The 21,043-nt window shown below is 42.2% G+C and overlaps 1 protein-coding gene across 1 annotated transcript in view; it reads right to left on the bottom strand.

The window, feature by feature from the left end:
* Nucleotides 1–4,843: 4,843 nt before the first annotated feature.
* LOC308076886 (uncharacterized protein) overlaps nucleotides 4,844–21,043 on the bottom strand; it is a gene marked incomplete at its 5' end in the record, with an annotated part of 121,143 nt that continues 104,943 nt past the window's right edge. Inside the window, 6 exons of the mRNA XM_080417405.1 lie at nucleotides 4,844–5,419; nucleotides 6,465–6,589; nucleotides 10,061–10,153; nucleotides 11,076–11,253; nucleotides 11,744–11,848; nucleotides 12,531–12,620. Of these exons, the coding sequence (XP_080273531.1) occupies nucleotides 5,243–5,419; nucleotides 6,465–6,589; nucleotides 10,061–10,153; nucleotides 11,076–11,253; nucleotides 11,744–11,848; nucleotides 12,531–12,620 (768 nt within the window). The 3' untranslated portion in view covers nucleotides 4,844–5,242. The remainder of the gene's footprint in view (nucleotides 5,420–6,464; nucleotides 6,590–10,060; nucleotides 10,154–11,075; nucleotides 11,254–11,743; nucleotides 11,849–12,530; nucleotides 12,621–21,043) is intronic.

The following is a 21,043-nucleotide window of genomic DNA, read 5'->3' as shown; positions in this document are numbered from 1 at the left end:
ATGTAGTGGAGTAAAAGTAAACATTTGCTACATCTGAGATGTAGTGGAGTAGAAGTAAAAGTACAGAAAAGAAGAAAAAAAAAACGTAAAGTTAAAATACCTCAAAATTGTACTCAAGTACAGTACTTTGTAAATGTACTTAGTTACTTTACACCACTGTGATTGGCTACTCATAATTAGCCTGGTAAACCCTCCCTCCGGAAATCTCAATTCCATTTCATTCACTCCTGAAATGAAATGGAATTGAGATTTCCGGAGGGAGGGTTTACCAGGCTAACTCATAATGTCCAACTCCACCACTCAGTAATCCTTTAAATCAAAGAAGTTCCACCCCAAGAGCCAATAATAATAATAATAATAATAATAAACTAGATTAAAACATCTGCTCTGTACAAATAAGAAACAAAACTAAAAATATATTCTATTGACATTTAAAATGTCCGTCTGTCCAGCCAGGAATCATACCGGTGACTGAGGTATTGTAGCAGGGTGTGCACCTAACCATTCAGCTGTTGGGTGACCACGTGAAATACAGGCTTTAATAGTCACTTGTGCTCTCTGGAGATTATTCAATGGTCATTGCAAATGAGAGAATTTGTTTTTGTTGACAAACGTGTTTTTTTTTATTTCTCGATGTGATACACTGCAACAATATGATGACAAAAAGAAAAACAACATAACTGAGATCAAATTACTGATTATACATTACATAACATGTTAATAAACAATAGAATCAGTGAAAGCAAATGTCTTCGCAATGAGAACCTTTATAAGCTACAATAAGCTAAAAACAACACAAAATCAAGTTTTATAAATTGACAACAAAAATGCCTATTAGGCAATCAATATCTATTCTTCATTAGGCATGGAACCAGAACTACCAAAGTGAAAATGCGACTTTTATTCAACTTGGGAAATGGCATATCGTCAAAGTCAGTTTATTTCAATAACATGTCTGTTGCGTGTACTGTAGTCTACTTTATAGATGAGAGGATGCATCATTTTCCACACAGCAAGACAGGAAACACTAGCATGAGCAATTAGACCTTTCAAATAAATGGCCACAATCCATACTGGGGGGAAAAAATGCATTCAGTGGTGGACAAAGTACTCAACCACAGTACTTGAGTCAAAGTCAACTACAAGTTGCTCAGTCAAATTTGTACTTCAGTGAAAGTATTCAAAAGTACATGCTTTTAAAACCAATTCAACAGTACAAATTACAAAGTACATTTCCACAAAGTAAATGTTCTTACAAATATCACGTCGCGATGAGTTAGTTTTGAAATAGAGCTTAGCCTTATATCGTTCATAATGTATTTTTTGTAAGTTTGGGTCCCAGGGGTCACATTCAAGAAATGTAGTGGAGTCAAAAGTACAATATTTTTAAGTATATGTATATATAATAAGTACAGAACTGAAGTAAGTTAATGTTGGTTGTTACTGTTCACCACTGTATGCTTTTCACATGGATGTTTCAAAACTGCCCAAAAATGTACTTCTGGACTCTGAAAATAAACTTGAAATACATTTCATATATATTGTGGACACTGAAAATATAGCTTCTCTCCTATGAGAGTGTCCAAATTATACATTTTCTGGCCATTCCATTGTTTATTTTAAAATATAATAAGTCTACGTTCTTTGCTGTGTGGGGGGGGTCTGTGTATCAGAATAGTGTGCCGAAGTACAGACATCTCAAAAGACCTGTACATGTACAGAAATGTTTGGTTTAACTCAGGGACCGCGATGCCGAGATGTTATTGTGTGCAGCAGAATAGCATGCAGTGTGTGAATATATTCATTGTATTAACCACTTACACTTGCCTTTACTCAACATCATCTCTATGGGTCCTCACTAATGCTCACAATGGCATTGGTTCTCAAAGTGGGGTCCGGGGACCCCCAGGGGTCCTTGAGGGGGTTCCAGGGGGTCCCCAGCAAAATGTGTGAATATAGCATCACAATAATTGTAACCTTTTATACTTTGGCTATTCAAAAATAGCAGATATACAAGCTCATAGTGCGGCACCGAGTGCCGCGCTATGAGCTTGTATATCTGCTATTTTTGAAAAATCTTGAAGATTCGCGCAAATCTTTGAATATATTTCTTTTAAAGCGAACATTGTAACACAAATATTTTGCTTCTGGGAGTCCCTGGCACAACATATTTTCAGATGGGGGGTCCGCGGCCAAATATATATATCAATTTGGCATGAAAAAGTTTGAGAACCACTGCACTATGGGATGGTACCATTTTTGCCTACTGATGACATCGTCTGTGGACATCGTCTGTGGTTGAAACAAAATGTCAAACTTTTTGTTTTTATTGATGCAAAGATTTTTTTTTAATAATGCATGGCTTCTATTTCAACATTACGGCATTAGTTTGATGTCAGGTAGGCAGGTTTCTGAACTGTCCACAGCCCACAAATGAGACTTTTAATGAGCATTATTGAGGATCAATAGATTATATGAAGATAAGGTTGAAAATGGGTATTCCTTTAAGCCCTATTTTCATCCGTTTTTTCGAAAAACAGCTGATCTACAAGCTCATGACTCGTAAATTTGCCATTTTCAAAAGCTTAGCCTAAAATGAAATGCCCAAAATAGGTACAAACCAACGCAGTTTGATACAAGAAAACAATACAACAGTGTGTTAGTTTATTCAAAACTCTGGTTCCCTCAACATAAAGAGGTTAGTGTCTGTTTAAATATATAGAATTTGATTGCAAAACCGAACAAGTAGATCATTTTCTCTCTCTTTCTCTTCGTCAAAAGTGTCTCACATCACTTAGCCTGCTGACACAGGAATAAAAAAAACAACAACCTGGATATACATATAAAAAAAGAGATTAGAATTGATTGATTTCAGACCAGAGAGAGGAGAGTAGACACCTCGTTTCATTCCTGCCGTCCTTCCTTCATCCCTAGCTCCTTAGTGTCTCCTCTCTTCCTCACATTTACTGTATATATTACTCAATGTGATTGCCTGATATAAAGTTGGACATCTGTTTCACCCTATCCCAGTGTAACGCCCGGGATTCGAACCCCCGGTTACCCACATGGAATGCCAACATCTTAACCACTATAGGCTCTATGCACAGCAGCCATATTGGAAATACATTGGGCCTCTTCCTTACTTCCTTCACAGGTGTTACCAATTATTCTAATGAAGGCTCTGTTCTATTTAGTGTAGCACAGTGGTTCTCAAACCTTTTAATTTCAAGGACCCCCGTAACTCTGAGAGAGTACAAATGGAACCAAATGGACCCTTACGAGTTACCAACCCGTAAGGGGCCATTTGGAACCCCCTCAAGGAACCATGAGGGTCCCTGGACCACACTTTGAGAACCACTGGTGTAGCAGAGTGTTTCCAGTGAGCCAACATGCAGAAGATATTATAGGCGTTTGGTCATCAGGCAGAGACTCTTGAGCCACTACTGCTACACTCACGCCCCTATTGACCACCCCCCCCACCGGAAAACCCGGTCCGGGTCACGGCACCAATGTATCACCCGGGATTCGAACCCCGGTCTCAACAGTGGTTAAAGATGTTGGCTTTCCCGCGGGAGACCCAAGGTTCGAAATCCCGGGCGTTCACCACCAGCATTCCTTCCTTTCTCTCTCCCCTTGCCTCTCTCTTTTTTTTATCTCTCTCTCTCTTTCTGCCCCTCTCCTTTTCATCTCCTCCATGTCTTTCTCCATCTCTCTATTTCGTTGCTGTCGGGTGGAAACCTTGTATGTCCAAAACTGTTGCTTTTTTGTTATTTTAAAAAATATTTTAAAATAATGAAAATATCTCTACAAGTTGTGAGCTTGTAGATATGTTATTTTCACCACTTTTGTGCGACACTCTTGTATGATGAAATAGGGCATCGATTAACCCATTGAGACCTGGAACGCATCTGTGTCATTTTTTTATTTGAGCTAAAAAAGCATTATTTTACACTTTGGCTATTCAAAAATATTTTTTAAATTGTGAAAGTGAAAATGTGTGCAAATCTTTGAATATATATATTTTTTACATCGAAAATTTTTAACTCAAATCTTTGCTTCTGGGGGTCCCTGGAACAACATATTTTGAGATGGGGGTCAGCGGCCAAATACATATCATTTTGGGGGTCCTTGACATGAAAAAGTTTGAGAACCACTGATATAGAAACCTAGGTTTTTCAGAATACCGTTGGGATTTGGAAGACATTTGTAGAATCGGCTTCAGGTCTTAACTTAAAGGGTTGACGGAAGAACGTAAACAGTTAAAATATGGAGATCCGAGGTTTCTGCCCGACAGCAATGATCTGTAACATCATGGCTGCTTTCCCCCTGCATGGACCTGACTCAACTCCATTCCACACGACTAGCTTAGTTTTCCAGTCCAACTCCCTCTGCGTAGGAAAGTGCTTCTAGTCAGACTTGAATGAATAAATGCAGACTGTCTGATATGTTATATAATATATAATAGCATCACAATTTAACAATTTAATTCAAATTAAAAACCCCTAAAAACTTGCAGTGAATAGAGGGAGTGGAGTTGAGCTGGGGCACCATGCATGCAGTGGAAAAAGCGCCACGTGTAGTTTGCTGGCAGCATGCTGTCTGTCCCCTTCCTCCATCTTTTTCTACTTTTAACCCCACTAAGGCCAGGAACGCATCTGTGTCATTTTTTGATTAAATTGGCTATTCAAAAATAGCAGATCTATATCTATATCTGCTATTTAAAAAAAAAAAAAAAAAACGTGAAAATGTGTGCAAATCTTTGAATATAAACACTTTTAACTCAAATCGTTGCTTCTGGAGGGGGGGGGGGGGCTGTGGAAGAGACAAAATATTTTGAGATGGGGAAAAGTTTTGGGTGGTCCTTGACATGAAAAAGTGTGCAACATAGCATAGCAACATAAGTTTTCGTTTTTTTTTCCCCGTTAGGATTTAGAAGACATTTGTAGAATCGCCCAGAAGCAAAGATTTGAGTCAAAAATGTTCACTTTAAAAAATATATATATTCATAAGATTTGCACACATTTTCACGATTTTTCCCAAAAAAATGCAGATCTACAAGCTCGCCGCTCAGCACTCGGTGCCGCACTATGAGCTTGTATATCTGACATTTTTTAATAGTCAAAGTATAAAATAATGCTTAAAGTGGTTACACAGATGCGTTTCCGGTTTTAATGGGATAACACTCTACATAGTTGGCTCAGCTGACAACATGCCTTATTCCCCTTCCTTTCCATTTCTCTCTTTAGTTGCAACACTCTACGTAATTAGCTGGCAGCATGCCAGACTTCCCGGTGCGTTGCACCGTCCCGTACATCCAGCCCTCGTCGATGGGCTGAGCGTTGATGATGATGTCGCCGTCTCTGAAGGACACCTCGTCGTGGTCCTGAGCCGCGTAGTCGTAGAGTGCGCGGTACACACGCTGTCGCCGCGGCAACCGCCAAATCAAAAAAGGAAAAAAGAGACAGTTTCAGCTTTGTATGGAATGTAACCAAAAAAAGCAGTGGTGGGAAAAGTATTCACATTTTTTTACTTAAGTAAAGGTATCAATACTGCATAATTCTACATAATGTAGAATGTACTCTGTTACAAGTAAAAGTCGGGAATTCTAAATTTACTTGAGTAAAAGTGCAACAGTATTGGTATCAAAATGTGCTTTCAGTACCAAAAGTAGAAAGTACTCATTATGCAGGATGTTTTCAAATGTATATAAAATGTATACAAATATTTTGATAATAGCAGATCTACAAGCTCAGCTTGTACATCGGCTATTTTCAAATGGACGAAATGTATATAGGGTTGAAGTGGTTAATGCATGTTTTGTAATAATAATCCAAATCTAATTTACAAAGTAACGTAACTAAATTGTACTTTAGTAAAAGTACAATATTTGCCTCTGAGATGTAGTGGAGTAGAAGTAAAAGTACTGAAAATTGGAAATACTCAAGTAAAAATACCTCAAAATTGTACTTAACTACAATACTTGAGCACACATGAGCAAATGACAGGCATTGCCCCTATTGAGTGAAAGATTAACTGTTTCTAAAATAAATACATTTAAGGTGTTTTTAATTAATGTTAATAATGTTAATAATGTTAGTTATAGAGGACAATTATAATGTATTAAGGCATATTTGACTTACTAGCCAGGGATCCTTTTAAACCAAACTGAATTAAACAAACTTAACTAAACTAAACTAAGTTAAACTAATATTGGTCAGAAATACAAACCGTTTCAGCTTTCTATTGAACAGCAATACAGCATAGAAATGTACTTTCATAGTTCACACCTGTACAAGTCAAAATCAAACCAAACCAAACTAATAACTAAACTATTAGTTTGGAAATAGAGCACTGAGCGCACTGGCCAATACAAACTAATAGGCGAGTGCGCGCTGGTGCGCAATTTCCAAACGCACCCTAAAGTAGTTAGGGAATGCAAACACCAAGTATCTTCTGGGCCGTACCATGGTGGTGGAGTGCGGGGGGGAGGTGAGTGATCTCACTGATGACATGCTGGTCTGGTGCATGTAACCATGGTATCCCTGTGGCTGCTGCACCCCCTGGTGGTACGCGCCGGGAAGTACAGGAGCTGAGAAAGAGGGGGGAGGGGTATTGTTAAAGGCTGATTTGTACTTTGTTGAATGACCATGGCATACGACAAAAAAAAAAAAAAACTACTGAAAAAGTGTTGTTTGGCAAAGTGCAAAATGAGCCTTACAGAGATATTTCACTTCTGTTTGAAAGTGAAATATCCCTTTGAGTATATAAAGGCTACACAGTCTGCTGAGATGTGTTGACAATGTGTCATTAAGTACTTAACCAGCCTTTTTTTAATGTCCCACCATCTGAAACAATAATATTAACATTAATAAAACAAAAGCAGAAAGATGGATAATAGAGCATTTCACATATCTCACATAGAACAAAAAGCACACATGTAAGCCATTACATGTAGAGAAGCACTCACAAACCATAGTCTGAACTCAGACGATTTAATGCTGTGATTCTGAATCTGAAACCTTTTCATGTCAACACCTCCATATTGATGCTTACAAGGCTGTGGAAGCCCTTTTGAATATATTTTGTGCCAGTGTGGTCTATGGTTTGTATTTGCATTATTCTCAAGTCAAGTTACGCTACATAACGCCAAATTCACACCAGCAGTTGCGGATTCGCAATACTGCAATACATCGGCAGTGTCCGAGGTTATGAGTGAGGTTGTCTCTGGCAGCTCGTTTGTAAACCATGTATGCATTTTAGATAAGAAATAGGCCATGTAGTTGCTCAATTGACTCTGTCTAAAAGCGTCAAAGCTTTGTTCCTTGACTTTTTGCTGGCTCACCATCTGCCACAATGGGGAAAGCGGTGGTCGCTCCTCTCCACGGACAATGCATTGATACTCGCTACTTTCTCAGAACGTGGCTGCGAAAGCCTAGCGTGGCATTGGCCAGACTGATAACGTGGATTCACTCTTACGTTCCTCCCCGGTATCTGTCAGGACTTCGGCCCATAGGGAGCGAGTATGAGAAATCAGAAAATGGTCGGGCCAATCAGTGACTGCGTTTAAACTGCTGTCCGTACAACAGTGAAAAGCATCAAAATAAATTTCTGATTTCTCATACTCGCTCCCTATGGGCCGAAGTCCAGACTGATACCGGGGAGGAACGTGAGAGTGAATCCACGTTATCAGTCTGGCCAATGCCAGGCTAGCGAAAGCCCCGCTCCTGGTGTGAACTCAGCGTAAGCCTACAGCATTGTTTATTTTATTATTTTATTATTAAGTAGCACAACAAGGTCAAGTGAATTCAAACTGTAAGAATGTGAACAATTGATCTGTTGATGATCAACAGATCATCATAAATCCAGACAGCCCAGTGGCTTCACACGTGCACCTGTAAACAAGAAACAAAGCAACCACGTCGCCAAAGAGAAACGGCATTACAATCTATTTCGAAATTGCACATAGTACTTGATTCTTAATGAATTGAGTCCCTAAATGAAGTTCTAGATCCTCATTGGAGCCACGCCGTTCCCATGTGTATCCCGAGATCCACATGATGTCATTTTTCTCAGGCAATCAGGATGTAAATAGGTGATGTTAGTTGAATATGTGGGTTAAAAGACATGCTTCAAAACTGCTAGAACAGAGAGACATCAAAGGCCGTAAAATCATCGTGACCATGAGTGAGTGTGTGTGTGTGTGCGTGTGCGTGTGCGTGTGCGTGTGCGTGTGCGCGTGTGTGTGTGTGTGTGTGTGTGTGTGTGTGTGTGTGTGTGTGCAGTGATATACTCTGTTACAAGTAAAAGTCCGGTATTCAAAATGTATTTGAGTAAAAGTACAAAAGTATTGGCATGTACTTAAAGTACCAAAAGTAAAAGTACTCATTATGCCGAATGTCCTATTTCACACGTGTTCAAAACGTGAAAACATCTTTAGAAAATCGCAGATCTCCAAGCTCACAACACGTCGCAAAGCGGCACGTCGTGAGGTTGTAGATCGGCTATTTTCGAGTACATAGGGATAAAGTGGTTAATGCATGTTTTGTAATAATAATAGAAATCTACAAAGTAACTAGTAACTAAAGTTTTCAAATAATTGTAGTGGAGTAAAAAGTACAATATTTGCCTCTGAGATGTAGTGGAGTAGAAGTAAAAGTACTGAAAATGTAAAATACTCCAGTAAAGTACAGTACTTGAGTACATGTACTTAGTTACTTTCCACCACTGCGGTGTGTGTGTGTGTGTGTGTGTGTGTGTGTGTGTGTGTGTGTGTGTGCGTGTGTGTGTGCGTGCGTGTGCACGTGCGTCATCAGTGTGTGTACCAGGTGTAGAGGTGCTGCTACGGTCCCATAGCTCAGAAGGCAGAGAGCTGACAGATTGAGGCTGGCTGTGGACAGACAGCTGAGAGGTCTGTCTGCTCAGTCTGCTACTGGCACGCTCTGATACGTCACACCACCACCAGAGGGCAGCACACACACACACAGGAAATGGTACGGAGAAAGAATGAGAGAGAGAGAGAGGAAGACGGTAACACAGACACAGAAAGATGAGGATAAATACATATTAACCCTTTAAGATCGGGAAAGCATCTGTCATTTTAGATTTGAACCACTTTATCCATTATCTTACACTTTGGCTATTAAAAAATAGCAGATCTACAAGCTCATACGCTATGAGCTTGTAGATCTGCTATTTTTTTTTTTATCATGAAAATGTGTGCAACTCTTATTTTTAATATATATAAATATATATTTTTTTACATTTGTAACTCATATTATTTAAGTTACATTTGTAACTCAAATCTTTGCTTCTGGGGATTCTACAAACGTCTTCTAAATCCTAATAGTTTTTTTGGGGGAAAAAACGTATGTTGCTCGTGTATAATATCAGTGCTTCACAAACCTTTTCATGTCAAGGATGTATTTGGCCCCGGACCCCCATCTCAAAATATTTTGTTCCAGGGACCCCCAGAAGCAAAGATTTGAGTTACAAATGTTTGCTTTAAAAATATTTAAATTCAAAGATTTTCAAGATTTTTCAAAGATAGCAGATCTATAAGCTCATGAGCTTGTATATCTGCTATTTTTTAATAGTCTAAAAATCTAAAAATGACACAGATTCTTTCCCGGTCTAAATGGGTTAAGAACTAAAAAATGGCAAATACAAAGAATAGACAGAATGAAGGAGAATATGAGGGAGGAGTGGAAATGTGAGAAGAAAAGAGAAGAGGAGAGGAGAGGAGAGGAGAGGAGAGGAGAGGAGAGGAGAGGAGAGGAGAGGAGAGGAGAGGAGAGGAGAGGAGAGGAGAGGAGAGAAACACAGGAAATAATACAGAGAAACAAAGAGAGCGAGAGGAAGATCAAATGTTAAGAACTAAAAAGACAAATGCTGTGAATAGACAGAATGCAGAAGATGAATGATAAGAGGAGACACGCTGATGGATGGAGAGACAGTGGTGGAAGAAGTGCTAAGATCAGAGAGAGAGAGAGAGAGAGAGAGAGAGAGAGAGAGAGAGAGAGAGAGAGAGAGAGAGAGAGAGAGAGAGAGGGCAGGCAGGTACCAGACATCCTGCGGAGGCTCTTAGACTGGATGTTGTCCTCCACAGGATCAAAGTCAAAGATGGAGCCTGGGTCTGTTCTCCACACCTTCAAGTCTTCACACGGGGGGGCCAAAGGTCATTTAGAGGTCAATCACAAGTCACAAAGGTCAAATCGATATAGCCTATATTACATTTTACAGCGAAGGGATAGATCAGGGATTTATTTCATTGAATACAACATTATTTTAACCGATATGTATGGTGCATTCTTACAATGCACACCTGCAGTGGTTGGGTGTGGTCTCCCTACTCTACTACTAAGGCAGGAGAGTGTCGTCAAGGTGTGTAGGGATGGATGGGTGAAGAGTAGGGATGTTCGATATTTACTTTTTTACCGATAACCGATATACCGATATTGTCCAACTCCTTATTACCGATACCGATTTATGCAAACCTTTTCACCAAAAGTCAACTAATTGTCAGGTAACATCACATATCTAATAAAATAAAATAGCTATAATATCAATATAATGTCTAATACATCTAATATAATGCAGTGATGTTGTTAGGTTTTCAATTAAGTGAGTCCTGGGACTCACTGGTGGTCATTTGAATGAGTCCCACTAATCTTAGATTAGATGTTGGCCTATTTGACAGTGCAGAAGCTTTGATGCCTATAACATTAACGAGCGTCAACGAGCATCACCTGGACACAGACACACACACACACACACACACACACATATTTTCCGATATTACATTTTTATGCCAATATCGTCCGATAATATCGGGAGGCCGATAATATGGGACATCCCTAGTGAAGAGCATGCCATAATGTTCCAACAGGCGTCTAACAACCAGGCACCAGCAGAGTGAGATAAACATGAAAGGGAGACAAAAGGTTTTTTTTATCGTCGAGGCAGACAGGAAGTCCATTCTCCTAGAGAGGAAACACCTGATGAGCGAAGGAAAGTTTACAAACATACACACACACACACACACACACACACACACACACACACACACACAGACTGACCTACGATGATGCCGCCAGGCCTCCTGTCCATCTCCACCACCTGTGGGTGGATCCCTTTGTTGTAGCCCGCCTCCCCTATCATCTGATTGGCTCTCTGATATCGCTCCATGCTGGGCTCGTCCATCCCTGGCGTAGAGCCTCGGCCACGTGCGCGCTCAAAGTCCTCATGGTACTTTGCCTGTTAGAGAAACACGCATGTGCGCGCGCACACGCACACGCACACGCACACACACACACACACACACACACACACACACACACACACAGTGACAGACTGTTAGAACAGAGATGAGGTGAGAGATGTTAGATTAGACAAGTCAGTTGAAGCCACACAAGAAAAAGATTCTCTCACACACACACACACACACGCACACGCACACGCACACGCACACGCACACGCACACGCACACGCACACGCACACAAAGGTCAGGGGGTGCATTTTGTCAGTGAGCAAATAAAACTCCACACGGTGCATGGTACAATATTTTATTTTCACACGCACACGTACACGCACGCGCACACGCACACGCACACGCATACACAGAGTCCTCCATGCTGATTGGCTGTGGTTGTTAGTATCGGTGCGTCAGCCCCACCCACGGTGCTCGTCAATCACACGTTAGCTCCTCCCAGCATGGCGGTGGTCGCCATGGCGATGGGCCGCTACCATGGAGACGGAGTCCTGTGACTTCCTGGCACGCCTGTAGTCGGGCGTGTCCAACTCTGAGTAGCTCCGCCCTCTCTGCTCCTGCAGCCCACGCTTGTACCTGATCTACACACGCACGCACGCACGCACGCACGCACGCACGCACGCACGCACGCACGCACGCACGCACGCACGCACACACACACACACACACACACACACACACACACACACACACACACACACACACACACACACACACACACACACACACACACACACACACACACACACACACACACACACACACACACACACACACACACACACAAACATGGTCACTGCATATAAAATCATCTACCTGAATGAATGAGACATCACCAAATTAATAGTTTGATGTGTAAAAATGTAATAATCGCCTTTTCACATTGTTCACACCGTAACCCTAAGGGGCTGTGTCCACAGAGAACGCCTTTTGAGAGGAGGGGTGCTTTGGATATCATGTTTATAGCGCTCACATGCAGCGCCTAGAACTGGAGGAACGATTGTTGGGGTCATGTGATCAGTGACATACGGAAGGTGCACTCTTTGGCCCCGCCCTCTAGGCTGTCTCATTCACTAGACTGGGGAATCTCACTTCCAGCTGAAACAGTGCGACTTGCAGTAGTTTATAATGGAATATGGTTATATATCACATTTCACAAGACATTGTGCTTGTAGATCAATTGGCTTTGTGCGTGCGTGCGTGCGTGCGTGCGTGCGTGCGTGCGTGCGTGCGTGCGTGCGTGCGTGCGTGCGTGCGTCTTACAGAGCTGATATTTTCCTGGTTCAGTCTGACTCTCTCCAGTTCAGGAGTCACTCCCACACTGGTGGCCTGCAGACCCTGTTTATAACGAACCTACAGAGAGAGCAAGAAAGAAAGAAAGAAAGAAAGAAAGAAAGAAAGAAAGAAAGAAAGAAAGAAAGAAAGAAAGAAAGAAGTAGTGTGTATAATTGTATTGTTGTCATGGGACCTCATTAAAGGATTGATTGGCTGAGAGGCTGACCTGCTCTGGTCTCTATGGCGCCAGAGCTCCTTTTGACTGGATGTGCTTCTGTGTGTGTGTGTGTGCTTGTGCGTGTGCGTGTGCGTGTGCGTGTGTGGTGTGTGTGTGTGTGTGTGTGTGAGTGTTTTCCTGCTTTCTGAATGGACGATTGTTCTGCATGGTCAGTCAATGTCTGCAAATGACATTGAGTGTGTGTGTGTGTGTGTGTGTGTGTGTGTGTGTGTGTGTGTGTGTGTGTGTGTGTGTGTGTGTGTGTGTGTGTGTGTGTGTGTGTGTGTGTGTTGTGAGGTCCAAATGTCCCCACAAGTATAGTAGAATTAGAGAAATATAGAGACATTGTGGGGACAATTTGGTCCTCACAAGAAAGATTAGCCTGGCTCCACCCCCTGAATCGTTTGCCTTGCATTTAGGGTCTGGTGTCGAAGGCGGGTGTTTCTCGGTTGAAAATCTGTACGACGAATCGGGATCAGGATAATCCAGTATGAACCAATCGCCAAAGAGTTTTTGAAGGAAAAAAATGGTTTGGCCACGCCCCCATCTCAGAAATCGGCTACATTGAGATGGCTTTCAGACTGAATAATGGAGTGAAACGAAATGAAAATTCAGGCTGAGTGTCAGGCTAAAGAAAGATGGTTGTTTCATGGTTAAAAAAAATATGTTGAGGAAGGTTTATTAGTTTAAGATTCAGGTTTTAGAGGTTACGTTTTGGGGTTAGGTTGGAGTTACACTTGATTTATAGGCTACTTAGTTGCACACTGGTGTCATGCACCGAAAACATTGCCGATCTACAAGCTGACAACATAATAGGCTGCTTTTCCAACCTACTATGCAGAGCACAATGTTTTTTTCCCCCTGTTTGTCGGCCTGACATGATCTTACAATGTCAGCATTAATAGATCAGTCAGCGATGAGCCACATACATAACACATTATATTGCCTTTTGCCATCTGTTAATATTATAGCTGTGAATTGTGCGTATGCGTGGATACGTGCGTGTGTGTGTCCCCGAAGCTAATACCGAAGCTTCCTAAAAATAATGACCTTAGTTTTAGTCTTTGTTAAAAATAAAAAAATAAAATCAACAATAGCCGATCTACAAGCTTGAATCGCAGCACGTTGAGAGCTTGTAGTATGTAACCAGGAGAAATCACAATGAAGTTCGAGACCTAATGTGTAAACAAGAGATAAGACAAAAATGTGCAACAATTACATAACCCCAACAAATTAAAAAACAATAAAACTCCCAACCTAACAAATGATCTGCTAGTTTGATTTGTTAAAACTTTCTTAAATACTTGAGTATTTAAGAAAGCACATATAAAGCATATATACTTTTGAAATATTTTTTTTTAAATAAAAATTAAGTGCTCCAGTATTTTGAACTCAAGTACAAATTTGACGGAGCAACTTTCACTTGCAGTTGAGTAACATTGGACCACGAGTATCTATACTTTGAATCAAGTAATGGGGTTGAGTATTTTGTTCACCACTGGGTATCCTTGACAATGGTATGTGTTTCATGTGATGTCACACCAGAGCTCTGGTCAGCCTATATAAGGTGGTGCATGGTGAAAGAAGAGAGTTGTCGAGTGAAGACATATAGAAGAGGGACGGACGGGGAAGCAGAATGTTTAAATGGATTGTGACCAAAGAGAAAAGAGGGAAAGAGAGAGCCGGTCAAGCTGTGGTAGCGGTGGGGCAGAAAGTGTACTCCTTTACAGATTCCAGAAGGTACAGCGTGGCTCAGATTGACGTGCGCATCTTCAACACAGTGTCTTTAAGCTGGGTGGGTTTGCCCCCGATTACAACAGGAAGAAGGCAAGGAGGTCACAAGCGCTACGGCCACACAGCTGTGCTGATAGATGATGTCATCTACATATGGGGGGGTGTTACTACAAGGCGGCAGATTATATCAAAGGAGTACTGCGTAATGCTTTATGCATTTAATGTCGACACGCACTTGTGGTTCAAACCAGAGATTTATGGGACTGTTCCAAATTCAAGGTCCGACCACTCAGCCTGTGTCTTGGGGAAGGTCATGTATATCCATGGCGGTTGGACCCGGCTGACTGGGTACACTAATGATATCTACAAGTTGGACACCACCACAATGGTCTGGGCTTTAATTAACACCAGAGGAAAACCACCACCTGCTTCAGGAGGTCACTCTGCCACCATCATTGGGACAAAGATGTTTGTATTTGGGGGCCAATGGGACCAGGTCAACAAGATTAGATTGTTTGACACAGAGACCAACTGCTGGCTGAGCACACCTTCTGCACAGCCTATTCCAGGAGGACGCAGGGGTCATTCATCCTTTGCCTACAATGGAGAGCTGTACATATTTGGCGGCTTCAACGGTAACCAGATCTTCAGTGATCTGTGGAAATTCAATCAGGAGACCTTCTCCTGGAAGAAGGTTGACCCCAAGGGGAAAGGCCTGGGTTCACTGACGGATAGGACGAGGATGTGCTATTGCATGGTGGGAGATCGTATCATCATATTTGGAGGATACATAGAGGGACCCGAACGTACACCAGTTCTAGTGGATGACTTGTACATCTTAGACTTGAATCCAAGTCTGAAGACGTTATGCAAACTAGCAGTTATTCAGTACGATCTGGAGCAGTCAGAACTCCCTCATAACATCAGGGGGGAACTGACAACCATGACTAACAACAGCAACACATGACAACAGCAGAGAACCTGTTCCAGACATAATGTGTTCTCTGTCTCTTTTTGCCAGACCCAAGGGGTCGGGCTTACATGAGGCTTTGTACCTGTTTCGTCCATACATGGGCATGGTCACTTTGTCCTCCGGCCCCAGCCAAAAAAAAGTCTGTCACTTTGTCCTCCGGCCCCAGCCAAAAAAAAATCTGTCCCCCAAAAAAGTCTGTCCATACATGGGCATAGAAGGGACACACGTCGTGCGAAGCCCGGCCATTCAGATTTCAACCACTAGGGCATGGTCACTTTGTCCCCCGGCCCCAGCCACAAAAGTCTGTCCCCCTTTCGTCCCCTTTCGTCACGAACTATTCATGACATCATTATTATGTCACAAGTATGTAATTAAGTGTATAAAGTGGTTTGTAGGTGTGTTACATACTAGGACTTCATTCTGGGTCTGGCAGAACCAGGTCTCCTGGTCTTGTTTTCTTGTGCATGCTGCCAATAGGTCAAGGAAGTAAATCCCTGAGTATGTTTATACATTTGGAATGTCACAACACTTTGTCAGAAATCGTATTTACTCTAAAATACATAAATAAATACATGTCCTGTACGTGGCCAGTGCCTCCTTGATTTCAGTATACACAAATAAAAAGTGTAATATTGTTTAGAAAATCACTATGTTGTGGATTGGTTATTATTAAAAATGTAATGAAAGGAGACAAACCCATCACAAGAGCACACCTGATTGTGTATAAATGCTTTGACTACTGCATCTGTAGGGCACCTCTGTGCAGTGGCTTCCTCATGGACAAAGTCATCACTGAGCTGCTCCAAGAATGTTTCAAACAGATTTTTTGGCTCTGATGGCTGACTGGAACTATTGAAGAACTCTTGAAGAGTAATTTGGTCAGTGGTTGAGTTTGCATTAACCTTCATGATGGGATTATCAATGCTGAAGCCGGTGCAACGTAGCTGTGATGTAGCTGATCGGGCCTAGATGTGAGGGCTGCGAAGCGGGCCTAGATGTGAGGGCCGCGAAGCGGCCCAAACCTCTTTTCTGTGACTACTTGAAAAGGTAAGAGAATTTCAGAATCCTGGCACTGGGACCACACAGCCAGAAATAAGTCTGGCACTGAATGAGTTAATATTACTAGAACAGTGCCCGTTGGGTACCGGTCTACTCGGGAACAATGCAAGATGGGATCGATGCAAATAGGGAATGCATGCCGCGCCCTGTTATGCAATACCCGTTATACCCGTCTGTGTCCCTTTTCACTGATATAATCAGTATTGGCCATTGTGGGCATGCCCATATATGGGCATTACTGGGGGATCGGCAGTTCTTGAAAGTTCCAGTGTGCAGTGTGAAACCTCTGTGGAGAAAGTGTGGAGAATGTCTGAAGAGTGCAAACTAATTGTGGAAAGTAGACTGACTAAGTGATCAGGTGGCAGGTGTGGGGAAATAGCCAAATCAAGCTTATAGGCTGGGTTTGCCATGTTGGCTCATTTGGGCCATGGCCAGAGCCTTTTCTGCCCGTTCTGGACAACCGCCTGTCCGACTGACTTGACGCTGGGCACTGCGGGACGTCGGAATAACGGGCCGTCGGAATAATGACATGGCACCGAACGATGGTGGTTGCGTTCGGAATTACGCTCGTGAGAATCTGTCCCGATTTCACCGCGTTCAGGTTTTGTCATAGAGCGCTCTGATATCACTTAATCGGTTTATTTACTCATTAACGCCTTTACTAACGTTGCAGTTTTCATCTTAAATAATTCATTAATTCCTTGTATAAACATGATTGTTACCTTTTGGATACTAGAGTCGATGACGACTCTAGACGCTAGACTCTAGAGTCTGGTACTCTAGAGTCTAGTGCATTGGTTCTCAAAGTGGGGTCCGGGGACCCCCAGGGGTCCTTGAGGGACTTCCAGGGGGTCCCCGGCTAAATGATGGATACTGGTAGTTAGGAACCATATGGACCGTAACAGTAGCAGACTATATCACTGCGTGGATATGAGTCTGGTGCTTCTATGAGGATGTTTTTTTTCCAAGGGGGCACGATCAAAACAATGGCTCTGGATGCAATTGGTTAGAACTACAACCAACTACCAATTAAAGTCTCCCATATTTGAATACTGGGCCCTGATTGGTCACCCCAGACTTCAGGAGCAGGAAATGGATTGAAATGGAGCGGTGCCAGACCCAAATCGTAGAGGGCATTTTTTTTTTGCACTGGCAGATTCGTCTGGTCCAAGGCAATCTGGGAACCCAGATCCAACTGAAAATGAAAAACAGCGACCTCTGCTGTTTGTTCTATGTCTGTTGGCTCTGGGCGGAAGAAAACGTAACACCAGTGCGCAAGGAAACCGGTGTTTGTGTATGCCTTCAGCGCATCACTTCCGGTTGGTGCGACTATGTTTTCATTCCCACTAACAATATTTCTACACGGAACACTAACACCACTTCTCCCAGAGAACATGGATCGTTTTGGTTATAAGCCCACTTGTTTCTATGATGAAAGAGTAAGTTAAAATGTGAATATCTTTCCGTGGTTTTGTCTGCTCCGCGGACGCTATTGTTAAATTAGTTTCGGTTTGTTTCGAGGGGGGAAGGATCGACGGACACGTGAATCCCGCCCACTACATTTGATTGGGTAAAGCGCGGCCTGCTTCCTGATCTGAAGGCACGCCCACTTGTAGCCAATGCGCACACGTTATGACGAACCTCCCCGACAGATTCCAACGCAGTGCAGAATCTGTTCTTGAGAGATTAGGTCCAAGGCTACCCTAACAGGTCCATTTGGTTCCATTTGTACACTCTCAGAGTTAAACTAGAAACAGAATTCCTACGAAATTTTAAGTGCCTGCAGCTGGCTGGAGACTCAAAATAGTGTCACTGCAAGTACCACCAAACAACTCCAAATGGCCAGAAACGTGCTCCTAACAGGTTTTTTGAGTGGTCAATTTTGGTGGGGTAAAAAAAAAAGCAGCACAAAAAAAAACTAAACCTAAAAAAGGGAAATAAAAAAGCAGAAAAATTGAAGAAAAAAATCAGCTTCTAATTTTTTTTTTTTTTAATCAAATAAAAAAGAAAGATATAGAAACAATTACTCAAACTAGATGAGTAATTGTTTCGCGGCATTTTGGGAAGTGAACAGATCCACTTCCGGGTTGCACCATTGAGCTCAACACCCCTCAGAGAGTGTATGGGTGAAGTTTCACGGCATTCCGACAAACCAGAAGTAGTAAGTAAAAAAAAAGATAATCTTCTAAACTATTATAATTGAAATTACCTCCAAAAGTTCGTCCGGGGTTGCTCAGCACAGGATCACTCGATTTGCCTCAAAACTTGCCACAGACTGTTGATCAGTGCTCTGGCTAATACTTCCTTGCCTTCAACGTACTTACATATTGTACAATTAATATAAAATTACATTTTAACATTTTAGCCACAGCATATTTCCTTCTTTTTGGCCGCAGCAACTTTCCATACTCATGTCACCATGATCAGTCATAACCATATAAGGACTTTCCGATGCAGAGCTCTGCCACTGCCAAATATGGACTGTGTGTCATCATGGCATCAGGACCTGATAAATCAGTCGTCATATATGGCCATACACGGGACACAACGACTCCACTACACTACACAGTACAGAGGAGAGAACACTACAGGTATTATTCAGGAATGTACTCCACTACACTTACACAGTACAGAGGAGAGAACACTACAGGTATTATTATATTATTTGAAACATTCTTGAAGCAGCTCAGTGATGACTTTATCCATGAGGAAGCCACTGCACAGAGGTGCCCTACAGATGCAGTAGACAAAGCATTTATACACAATCAGGTGCTACTTGCCATTGATGATGAGCTGTCACAAATGGGAAGTAGTCTAGCCAACTACAAGGACATGCCACAGCCAAGACCGCTGACTCAGCAAGAAAAGCTAACACAAGTTTTCAGATTTGAACAATTCAACAGAACAGAGCAGGAACAAATTATACAGTTGCTTTGTCCTCAACTAAATGTGGAACAAATGGAACTCTTTGAAGCTGTCTATCAGGCAGTCCATGTACCAAAGGAGGACCCCACTACCTGCAGGATATGGAAAAAACTTTACTTTTAAGGTAATTGCAGCTACGATTAGAGCAAAGAATGGCATTGTGCTATGTGTCGGCAGCACAGGCTTAGCTGCTCAAAACCTTGAGGGTGGTAGGACAGCACATTCAAGATTTAAGATCCCAATACCCATCTTTGAAGACTCTGTCTGTGATATCAAAGCTGAGTCCTCTCTGGCTAAACTAATCAAAGAGAGCAACTTAATCATCTGGGACGAGATCTTCAGCGTTAACCGCTTTAATGTTGAGTGTGTGGAAAGAACACTGAGAGACCTGATGCAGTCAGAACAGCCATGGGGTGGCAAAACGATTCTACTGGGTGGGGACCCTAGGCAGACACTCCCTGTTATCAAGAGAGCAAGCAGGGCCCAAGCAGAGGTGATGATTGACAGGCAAAATCCCTCAACAGCGACACCCGCAGGCAAAGATTTTTTTTTTTCATTGCAGTTGAAAAGGCTTCAGGAATGTTAGAGAAAAACACCTGCAATGGCTAACTGGAATGGAATTTTCAGTTAAAACTTTTAATACACGTTTGAAGGACCATGAAAAAGACTTTTAATGTGTTGTAAAACTGAATGTCATGAAAACTTTAAGGACCCCCAATTTGAAAAGATATGCCATGGACCCCGATAAGAGAAGACCTTTTACAGCTATAGCAATGATTCTCAAACATTTTAATTTCAAGGACCCTCCATTTTATATGCATTAGGCTTTTTAATCTGTGAGCCCAATCTACACTGTATAATCAGTGTCGATGTAACTCTGAGAGTGTACAAATGAAACCAAATGGACCCGCAAGGTTCCATTTGGTTATATTTGTACCCTCAGAGTAACAGAACCCATAAGGGTCCATTTGCTCCCATTTGCTCTCATTTAGCTGGGGAACCCCTGGAACCCCCTCAAGGACCCCTGAGGGCCCTTGGACCCCACTTAAAGAACCACTGATCTAGAGTATGGACGGCCCAGCACCACCTATCCGAAAGTTGCTCACCAAGAGAGTGAAGCCACGAAAGTACACGCCAAGCATGCGCACTAATATTTCAGATGACAAATCTGGAATTGCAAGACTTCTGCCATTTAAAACGCTACCACACATGACCACCAAGTCACGGCAGCTTTGATAATCCTCTGCGGTCCCGGGGCTTGGCAGCATCAGGGACAATACGGTCTTCATCTCCGAGTTGTCACATCATAACATCAGCTGAAGGGACAATGTTAGGTAACCATGACAATGCTTTGTGATGTGTGTGACATCACACCAGAGCTCTGCTCAGCCTATATAAGGTGGTGCAAGGTGCAAGAAGAGCATTGTCGAGTGAAGAGGAAAAGACATATAGTAGAGATAAAACGACAGACGGAAAGAGACATAATGTTGTACTGGACAGTGACCAAAGAGAAAGGAGGGAAAGAGAGATCCGGTCAAGCTGTGGTAGCAGTGGGGCAGAAGGTGTACTCCTTTACAGATTCCAGATTGACGT

Source organism: Gymnoscopelus braueri (assembly GCF_963280865.1).
Source record: "Gymnoscopelus braueri genome assembly, chromosome: 21".
Lineage (NCBI taxonomy): Eukaryota > Metazoa > Chordata > Actinopteri > Myctophiformes > Myctophidae > Gymnoscopelus > Gymnoscopelus braueri.
Note: the sequence above shows the minus strand (reverse complement) of the source record. Positions and strands in the feature narration are given on the sequence as shown.